This window comes from Chionomys nivalis, chromosome 15 (genome assembly GCF_950005125.1).
Source record: "Chionomys nivalis chromosome 15, mChiNiv1.1, whole genome shotgun sequence".
In the NCBI taxonomy this organism is placed as follows: Eukaryota; Metazoa; Chordata; class Mammalia; order Rodentia; family Cricetidae; genus Chionomys; species Chionomys nivalis.
In genome coordinates, this window is record NC_080100.1 from 40,488,582 (window position 1) to 40,499,258 (window position 10,677).

General features: G+C 44.5%; 1 protein-coding gene across 1 annotated transcript; it reads right to left on the bottom strand.

The window, feature by feature from the left end:
* Window positions 1-3,989: 3,989 nt before the first annotated feature.
* Htr1a (5-hydroxytryptamine receptor 1A) lies at window positions 3,990-8,357 on the bottom strand. The gene has a single exon (XM_057789730.1). The coding sequence runs from the start codon at window positions 7,790-7,792 to the stop codon at window positions 6,527-6,529; it is 1,266 nt and encodes a 421-aa protein (XP_057645713.1). The 5' UTR covers window positions 7,793-8,357; the 3' UTR covers window positions 3,990-6,526.
* Window positions 8,358-10,677: the final 2,320 nt, after the last annotated feature.

A 10,677-nucleotide genomic window follows, 5' to 3' on the forward strand; every position in this document is an offset into this window, starting at 1 on the left:
TTCCAGAATTGTCCATCTAGTATAAATCCATTGTGATTTTGTTCTTGTTATTTGCTTTCTTCTCCCTAGAATGAGAATAACTCCTTCAAAGTAGGTAACAGAGCCAGAGACAGCCCCTGTTCCCACTGTTAGGGGTTCCAAAGAAGACCAAGCTACACAACTATAGCATATGCGCAGAGGGCCTGGATCAGTCCCATGTAAGCTCTCTGGTTGGTGGTTGTCTCTGTAAGCCCCTATGAGCTCAGATGACTTGATTCGGTGTTTTGTTTTTTTTTTCTTGTGGTGTCCTTGGCCCCTCTGTTTCTCATAGTCCTTCTTCCCCACTTCCATAGGACCCTTTCCTCCTACTGGGTTGTCTTATCCAGCCTAAGTAGGAGAAGAGGTACCTAGTCTTACTTCAACTTGATATGTCATGAGTGGCTTATATCCTTGGGAGGCCTACCCTTTTCTCAGAGAAAAGAGGACGAATGGATGGGAGAATCTGGGGGGAGGGACTGGAAGGAGAGGAGGGACGGGGGGGAAATTGCAATAAGGCTAGGAAAATTTAATTAATTAATTAAAACAACAACAAGATCAATTCTCTTATACAAAGAGGCCCCAAAGAATACCCTTGTTCATTCTTTGAGTGAAGTTATAGCAAACAGATAGCTGTCTACAACCCAGAAAAAAGAAGTTCTCAACAGATACTGAACTTGCTGGTATCATGGATTTCCTAGCCTGTAGTACTGTGAGAAATGAATTTGCTATTCTTAAACTACTTGCTTTGTTAGTTAATCCTGTTCTTGCAGCTCACAGAGACTGAGTTTCTTAGGAGTAATCTACAGGAAGTTGATCGGTAAGAGGACTTGTAAAAACTGAGTGGCTCCACTCTCACTGTAGTTCTTCTGAGCAAGGGACGTAGGGATTACAAGCATGATATTTTAGAGTTACTATTCCCAAAAGGTTTTTGTCCCTTGAAATTGTACCCATCTCAAAAAAAAAAAAAAATGAGTAACATGTTCTACTGTCCAAATTTACAACAGTCAGGGAATAGATCCAACCAGTGTTCTGGGTGGTGGCAATGCCTTAAGTACTCATCCAAACAACAGATTTTTCAAAGCTCTGACACAAATCAGTTCCTTTTCCAGCAGGCCCTTCCATCTGGTCGAGTTCTGTTCACAGTGGACAAGGCCTTTTCACATTCGCAGATGAAGCTACAAAGGTAACCCCCGACTTTCCTTCCCGTCATTTGCACAAATCTCCCACCATAATATCCCATCAGAATCTTTCTCTCTCTCTCTCTCTCTCTCTCTCTCTCTCTCTCTCTCTCTCTCACAATAAATCCTGACAGTTTTTTGATAACTTTTTATGGTCATACTTGTTCCAGTCCTCTTTCCAGGCCTTCACTGCAGGTCTTTGTTACTTCACACCTGCATCTGCATGGCTGAAATCATCTTCAAATATGACATACAACACCCCGTTCATTATTAGCACTTTCACTAACCAGAATCGCAGCTCTGCCTTATATGCTCCTTAGCATTGTTCTCTGTATTTAGACACTACACTGTAAAACTGCTTGTGATGGTTTGTATGGGAAATGTCCTCAACAGAGTAGGTGGTTTGAAGAAGGAATGTCCCCAGTTGACTAGGGTATGTGAGCACTTGTTTCCCAGTTGATGGCATTGCTGGAGCAGTGTTGGGAATCATGCTTGAGGAAGGGCATCACTAGGGGTGGGCTTCGAGATTATTTAGCTTTACCTACCACCGTGTGCTCTTTCTGCTTTGTATTTTTGATCAAGCTTCTTGCTCTGCTTGTTGCTATGATTCCTTCCATGATGGACTCTTATCCTTCTAAAACTATTAACCAACACTATTCTAGTTCCACAATGACCTCTCTGGCAGTTCTAACAGGATTTAAATGGTATATTATATGTGGGGACAAAAACCACTTGACCAAATTTAATTGATCAATTAAACAAATTATATAATTAAAACCATTTCATAAGTGTGAAATATTTTGTCATGCCCCGACCTTGTTGTCACATTTTCTGCCCTTTCTCTGCTTCAAATATTTCCCTCATATCTAATCAGCCCCCATCTTTCTTCCTTTGAGTTCAGATTCACTGTCTCCCCCTCTCTTCATACGCCCTTCAGATTGTGGAATGGGATGATTTTCCTGCCTCTTTGTTGAAGGTCACCATGTGTATAAGCCACCCTGGTGGCTAATCAAGGTCAAACAAGCCACTGAAAAATTTCGTCCCAGGTGCCTGCTAGGAACAGGAATCAGACTGTTTAGTCACCTCTTCTTTTGTTGCTGTTTGTTTGTTTGTTGTTTTCTTTTGTCTTTTGTTTCTGTTTTGCAAGACAGGGTTTTGCTATAGCTTTGGAGCCTGTCTTGAAACAAGCTCTTGTTGACAAGGCTGGTCTCAAACTCACAGACATCTTCCTGCCTCTGCCTACCGAGTGCTGGGATTAAAGGCGTGCAACACCACCACCCAACTCAGTCACCTCTTAAAGAACACCTACTTGTTCATCCCAATTCCCACCTGCCCAGAACTTCATCCTGGAAAGATTTTCATATTTATTCTTCCCAGTGACCTCTCTCCTCTGAACAGGACCACACTCCTTCAGTTCACCCTGTTTAGAGAGCACTTTCATCTCTCCTGGGTGGGAATTTAATCATAACAACTTACTTATACATACTCAACCTGGCTGAAGCTGTCTTCACTGCAATACAGCTTATATTGTCTTGTGAGCCTATATGACCAAACAGGGGCTGACATGTAAGCACCACTAGTCAGTTTCTGGGTCTTTCACCACTCCGGAAGTAACTGGAAACATTTTCCCCTCTGAGATGTAGAACTGACCTCTACAGATTTTCCTGTAAAAAAGAAGGCCCATTGACACAGAAAGCTGTTGTCTCTATGACAGAAGTAAGGGCAGAGGAGAGAACAAGGGTGAGGAAAGGGTCTCTTCCAAACTCCAAAGACAAATGTGCAGAATTGGGCACTTTTTGCAAGGTCAGTGATAAAAATTTTCAGGTAAAAACTCCAAAAAGTTCTCATGTCTCAAGTGCTCCAACTTTTATACACACACACACACACACACACACATGCACACACACACACACACACACACACACACACATTCCATCTTGAGTCAGGTTGTATGAAAATTCTGAGCATTTTTGCAGGGGTCATAGTGGCCCTGACTTTTGTTTGCCCTTGAGGTTAGCTGAGGTCTAACTGCAGTCATCATTCTGACACCAGAGAAGGTGTCCTGAAGGTTGGAGTAGGAAGAATGGAGCAGATGCATTATTTTTCACGCAGTGGTAAGTCTTACTCCTGGGCCCAATGAGAAAAGAAAATGTCCCTTCACTTTTGTCTTGGGCAACAACCCCATAACAACGAGCAGCTCCTTTGGAAAGCAGTGGTCATAGTCCTCTAGCTGGAGATTATAAGGGACACAAAGGAAGAATTTCAACCAAGCTTTCCACTTGAAAAGGCAGTGATTTCCTGCTATTCATTCCCTTCATCCTGACCATGTTTCTGAGACAGACACCAAAAACTAATTGCAGATACTAGTCATAGAAAAATGCATGGCTTCATGCATGAGATAAAATATTATTTACAGAATGAAATTTAAGAAATAAAGGAAAAAGGGAGAGATTGAGAGAGAAATCACTTGTCCAAAAGTGGTGGTTTCTCTAAGTGTTAAATTTCTTACCTGAGCATAGCATGGTGGCCCACGTCTTTATTCCCAGACTCTGGAGAAGAGGCAAGGAGGTCTCTTCAGGTAAAGGCCAGTTTAGCTTACACAGAAAGTTCCAGGCTAGCAAGGGCTACATAGCTGGACCCTGTCAAAAAACAAAAGCAGTTCCCTAACCTGAATCGTAAGATCAACTCTATTTTCACCTTTATTCTGTATTAATACAACTATCACAAAAGGAGACACTGAATAAATAAAGATACATGAGTTACTGGTCTTTATCACAGCATTGCCATTATTAAAGTCCTTTATTGTCACAAGGAAAAGTGAGGGCTAGTTTTTGTGCATGAGTATTTGACCTTAATACAAGTATGTTAAAATATAACAAGCATCTGGGGTTCTTTAGAGCTGTGCAGCAGTTGCACACATTTCTCTATTAATTGGAAATTATATTCCAGTTGGTGTTCCCTTTCCAGTCTTGTTTAAAGTCTTTTTCTCAAGACAGCAGGAGCAAATACCACCCCACCCCCATCATAGCCAAACATTCCCATGGGAAAAAAAATACAAATAACTAGAAGTTAAAAGTCTTGGTTTCTGGTATAAGATCTGAAATTTGGGGGTCGATTTATTTCAAATAAAGAATCTGTTTTAAAAATAGTAAAATATTCAAAAAAACAGTTCGGTTGGTATATACTTCTATTTAATTTTCGTGTGCAAAATTTTTTTTAATTTGCAAACAAGTACTATTTGTACTGGAGAAGCCCCTTGTATCCTGTATTGTCTCCACAGACCCCCAGGAGCCAGTCTCTCACATGCAGATATCCAGCAGGCTTAAGGTCTGAAATGGCTCTTTTACAGTGTGATACCATCTCATTCCCACTCTGGAGTAGAGCAAAAGACACCAAACAGAGGCTTTGTTCAGTTTGACAAACAAATCCTGGGCTTCATGCGACCCCTCGGTCCTTTCACCCTACTTATAAACACAAGGGAGACATCTCACCGACAATTTTGGCAATGAAAATATGCACCACGGTTTTTAAAACAGCAGGTGCAGACATCGGAAAGATACAACTGAAGGGAAGGGAAATGAGAAAACTCCCTGTGATTACTGGGAAATGAAACCATTACTCAATAGAAAATTCGAACTTCAGACTTAACACAAACCTCTTGTTGCCCTCTCACGTAGCTGGGAATGTACATTCAAAGGAAGCACCAAAATAATTTTCCAGAAATAACTGCAGGGAGAGAACGCCTAAGCAAAAAACGCTCTACAAATTAAAAGGGCACAAACAAATCCGGTTTTCCCCACAGAACTCTGGGGTAGAAGAGCCAGGGATAAATTAATCCTCTAGATCCTGAGACTCCACGGAAAGCTCCCTCTAACCAGTCCATCCTCTGAGGTCTCCTTTAGGTATCTGTCTCTGAAATCACAATCCTAAGTAATCGTGAGATGTTGAAACCCTTCAAATAAGAGCCCAGAATTCTGCCAATTTTGTATGCGCCCGGGATGTCTGGGAGAATAAATCCAGGCATTATTGGAATATACTTTCCTCGATCGAAAGGGGGAGGGGGTGGATGGAGAAAATTTGCATCCTATTGTTAAAATTTCCCTTTTAGCTTCCTCAGGACATGCCTAGGGAGTTGGAAGCACTTCGGGGTGGTGTTGCTCTTTTCCTGTCTCCACATGCCCCACACCCACACAGAAGTTTCTAGGTCTCTTGCGCTTGGTGCAAGGTCTCCTCCTCCCTCTTGCACAAACTCTACCAGCTCTACTAGTTCTCTACCAGCTCCTGAACTCTGTAGGCAAGGTGAGGCAGAGGAACTTAGGTGCTGCAAACCTGGGGCTCTCTAGAGGAGGTCCCCACCGGGAACCAAAGGGAGGGTGGGGCGAGCGCCGCGGGCCATCCCTGGCATCTCAGCTTTCCCAGTTCGCCCTCCCTGGCCAGCAGTGAGCTCCTCCTGTAGTAGACACGTGGCCTTGCCAGAACTTATAGAAAGGCCAACAAAGTATACAAATAAAAGTCTGCCTTCCAAACAGTTTGATTGTCAATTTCTTTGGTGAGTGCTGACACCAAGAAGAGAAACCATCCACAAACCTTCCCTGCTCATCCCCACTGGCAAGGCTTCATACTTAAAAGTCCACTCCAACAGAAACCTTTATCGCTTGATTTTGAGTTCAAGAAAACACAGAAAGTGGGCGCTGTGCAGGGGTTTGGGGAGTGGGCATATGTGCTACACAGCAAGGCAGGGATTTCCTGGGCACCATAGGCCAAAGTAGTCCCAACTGCTTTTTTAGAGCAGTAGTGAGTGCCTAGGAGCCAGACTCAAAAAAGAGGGTTGACACCCAAAGGGGAGTAGAGGCTTCTGAAGCAAGAGGGAGGGGCAAACAAGCAAAGTCTTGAACCTCAAAGTTCCAGAGTAGGGCAGAGGGGTGGCAGTTCTCATGGAAGATGTCCATGCAGTTTATATTTTTTTTCTGTTTGGATTTTCTACCTTGAACCACCGAGGTTTAATTTCAAAGAGGGAAAAGGTTATTGCAACTATCAAAACTGATCCTAGGGCGAAAGACCGAGCCAATAACTTTTCTCATGGACTCTAGGAGGCAGCTAGGGTTTCTGCAAAGAGCACTGTCCCCTTGAAAAGGATTAGAGAGAGCGAGATCTGAAAGCATGGGCCAAGAAGCTGGATATCATAAGGAAAGCAAGTTATCTTAGGTGTTGCTTCCAGGACTGAGATACTGAGTGAATGGGGAGGGTCCTGTAAACCCTCAGCCCACCCCATCTTCCTCCTTCTCCATCAACCACGATCACCACCATCATCGTCGTCGTCATAATCATCATCAGCGGCAGAACTTGCACTTGATGATCTTCTTAAATGCGTTTTGAAAGTCCTTGTTGAAATAAGCATAAATAACGGGATTGAGCAGGGAGTTGGAGTAGCCCAGCCAGTTGATTATGGCACCCAACAATGCAGGCATGTGGCAGCTGCTCTCACAGAAAGGCAAGACCAGAGCCACAATGAAAAAGGGCAGCCAGCAGAGAATGAAAGTGCCCATGATGATGCCCAGCGTCTTCACTGTCTTCCTCTCACGGGCCAGGGCCATCTTGCGCTTTGCCTCAGCATTCCGCTCATTTTTTCTCTCCAAACAAGCAGGGGCATAAGATGTAGCCCCGGACTCGCTGGGCAGCGGCAAGTGCTCTTTGGAGTTACCCACTCGGTGCACCTCGATCACCTCCAGGGTGGCATCGTCGTCACCCTGCCTCACCGCACCATTAGCGCATGAAGCCCCCACAGCCTTGTTCTCAGAGCTGCACCTCCAGTCCCCACTACCTGGCTGTCCGTTCAGGCTCTTCTTGGGGGGCGGGGCCGACGATGTACTAAGACTGGCGCCCGCTCCCTTCTTTTCTACCTTCTTGACAGTCTTGCGGATCCGGAAGCGCGCCGCTCGAAAGATGCGCCCATAAAGAACCAACATGAGCAGCAGCGGGATATAGAAAGCTCCGAAAGTGGAGTAGATGGTGTAGCCGTGGTCCTTGCTGATGGTGCACGCGTCGGGGTCCGAGCGGTCTTCCGGGGTGCGCCAGCCAAGCATGGGCGGGATGGAGATGAGAAAGCCAATGAGCCAAGTGAGCGAGATCAGCGCCGCGGCGCGCCGGGGCGTCCTCTTGTTCACGTAGTCTATAGGGTCAGTGATTGCCCAGTACCTGTCTAGCGCGATGGCGCACAGGTGCAGGATGGACGAGGTGCAGCACAGCACATCCAGGGCGATAAACAGGTCACAGGTGACCTGACCCAGAGTCCACTTGTTGAGCACCTGATACAGAGCAGCCATGGGCAGCACCAGCACTGACACCATGAGGTCGGTGACCGCCAAGGAGCCGATGAGATAGTTGGCCACATTCTGGAGGGAGCGCTCCAGGGCGATGGCAGCCACCACGCAGGCATTGCCGAGCACCGCGCAGAAAATGAGCGTGCCCAGAAGCAAAGAGGTGATCACTTGGTAGCTGAAGGTCACGTCGGAGATGTCAGTAACGTTGCCGCCTGTCCCGAAGGGCTCCTGGGACGACGTGGTGTTGTTGCCCTCGCCAAGACTGAACATATCCATGCCTGCCTGCACGCCCAGTGGGGTTGAGGAAGGGAGGGGGAAAGAGCTGCAAGGGGATCTCCCTCGCCCCTCCCCCTAGGGTCTTCCTCCTTTTCTGGGGAATTTCAGAGGGAGGGGATCCAGGGACTGGAGCGGGAAGTTCTTACAGCTCTGGCGAAGGCGTCTGAGAGGAGCAGCTTCCCGTCGCACTCTCTCGCTTGGCTCCGCCGGTCCCGAGCGCTCAGAGTCTCCAGCTAGAAAACTGTAGTTGGGCTGAGAGCAGCTTCCAAATCTCTGGGTGGTGGAGATGTGGCTGGAACATCTGTTTCACGCTGTCCATTTCACTTTGTCGCTGCCCAACTAGCTGCGGGAGCCGGACTCCGCCGACTAGCAGTCAGTCTCCAATCTCAGATGTCTTGCATTCCAGAAACCCCATCCTCCAGGGTCACTCTGTGACCCTCATCTCCTAGTTCCTTCTCTCCCTCTCTCTCTAGACTTTGCCAGTGTTGTTTTTTTGTTTTTTTTTTTTTCCAGCCTCCTTCTCCCGGCTTCCTCCCACTGGCCTTTCCTTCAGTTCCCCTTTCCTTCTTACCTCTCTTTCTTTATTCCTCTATGTGTCGCTCAGACAGCTAGTCTCCCTTCCTCCCACGCTAGCCCCCACCACTACCCAACACTTCCCCAGCCCTGAGTGCCTCCTTCTTCTGGGTCCCCGTCCTCCTGTCCCTCTAGACAAGCGCCTTTACATTTGAGTCGACACACTCAGAACTCACTTCATATACCCACTCCGATCCGCTAGTCAGACCAATATTTTAAACAAATCAAACTCCGCCTCCTACCCTGCAAACTAGAGGGAGACGAAAAAAAATCTTCCCCCACTACCCATTCCCTTTGCTGTTGCCAACTTCTTAAATAGAGCCAGATTCACCGTATGGTTACAGGAAAAGGGAACAGGCATAGGAAGCCCGAAAACTGGAAAGCTGGGCAGCCCTGGGTAACCCTCTAAATTACTAAGTTGAGAGTGTGGGTCTTCGCTTCTAAAAATACGGGCTCATTTAACATCATAGTCTAGGATTCTTTCCTATTATCCTGTGGACCCGGGGAAAAAATATTATAAAGGACACGTTAAAGGACAAAAGCTGATAAACAGCTGGGTCTCAAAGAGAAGATAAGAAACTCAAGTAGGTGTGTATTCTAAACACACACACGCACACGCGCGCACACAAACACACACATACACACACACATTTCTGTTGCCATTACTCTCGTCATTTCAATGATATTAACACCTTCCATAGCTTTGTAGCAATTAAATTTGGGGAAAGAAATGTTTGTCTGTGTGTTGTAAACAAGGACCTGCATTTCTTACGAACTTTGGACTTTAATCTCCCTTTCCAGGCTGCAAATCTCCGGATAACTTGGTGGAGACCCTTGTCTCTGGCAGCCGTGCATCTCTCTAAAATTGGGTTCAGCACCTGGGACAGTTCTATGCAATAAGGGCTTGCTTATGCCGCCACCTTCCGGCAAGTGCTTCAGAGCGCCATCTAGAAACGCTTGTCTTAAAGAAATTAGCCTGTATCAAGGAAACCCAAAGACTTTAAGAGAAAGAATATTAGAAAATGAAAAACAACCATTAAATGCTGTCACTTTAAATACTTTCTTCAATAACTTCTTTTTTTCCCTTGGCTTTTATACCTAGCGCCCTTTGAAAACTTAAGAAACATATCAGTTCATAAATTCTATAGGAAAAAGGTCCCTTTACAAGACGAAAACAACACTTTTTTTTTGAGCTACTGTTGTGTTGTTACATCCTGAGTTACAGAACTCACATGTTTTGTTGGGGGAGGGTGACATCATTACCTTTTACAACACTAAAAAAAATAACAATACTAAAAGTAGAGACTTCTAGGAGTTTGTTTTGAACTTTTTTGGGGGGGGGTCACAAAAACAATCATTCCCAATTGAACACAAAGAGTAGAAATTCCAATTAATCAGAATAAACACAACACACTTATAAATTCTGATTATATACCTAACTAAAGTAGAGAAATATAGAATGCAATTCTCAAAGCAGCCAGTTCTAGATAATAGTCAGAGCCACCACAGAGTGCAGTCAGAGCCACCACAGAGTGCAGTGGTTTTACTGCTGTGTTTAAATCTGAACTTTGAATTTAGAGTTTTCAGTTCTTAAGACCAAAAAATAGAACAATCACTAAAGCATAAACGAAAGTCTAGTTGAGCAGACATATACAATACAGGCAGTGTGCTTGGAGACAGATTGACCTGGACTCGGTTCTCACTCAGTCATTTCAGCGCAACAAAACAACGAAGCTGCCATGGGTGGTGATTCATAAGAAACACTGAAAAAAGATAGAGGAGTATGGACAAAAGACAGACTCTGAGAAACTCTTTTTAAACATGAGCACATGTCAGTTTTTCTAGTAAATATCTCTCACAAATACAGAATTAAATTGTTTATTCAAAAAAGTTGCAACTGCAGAGATAATAACAGACATTTAAAGTCCAAAAATTCCAAAAACAAAACTTTAAAAATGTAGCCAAGAGTACAGAGTAAAAGAAGAAGCATTTATATTAAAAGAGAAAATATATCTTGATAAGAAAACTCATCAAGAAACAAATTGAATATGGATTGTCAAATTTAGCATATGCAAATGTGTAACAAAGATTCAAATGTGTAAATATCAAATCAGGAGACAGGTCAGTAAGCACAGGCCCTTTATGTACTGGATCCTAAATGGTTTAACAGCTAACAAACTTACTTTTCCCTTCCAAGTAAGGTAAAAGGTTTTGACTCTGGAGTTCATGTTTATGAAGTCTGGCATTTGCCATTCTACATTAATATATATGATAGAGTATAGCATGTTTAATATGGTAGAGTGTACCATGTT

What these genes read in the sequence shown, in the direction of transcription:
- Htr1a (XM_057789730.1), bottom strand. Translation starts at nt 7,792, where the DNA reads ATGGATATGTTCAGTCTTGGCGAGGGCAACAACACCACGTCGTCCCAG.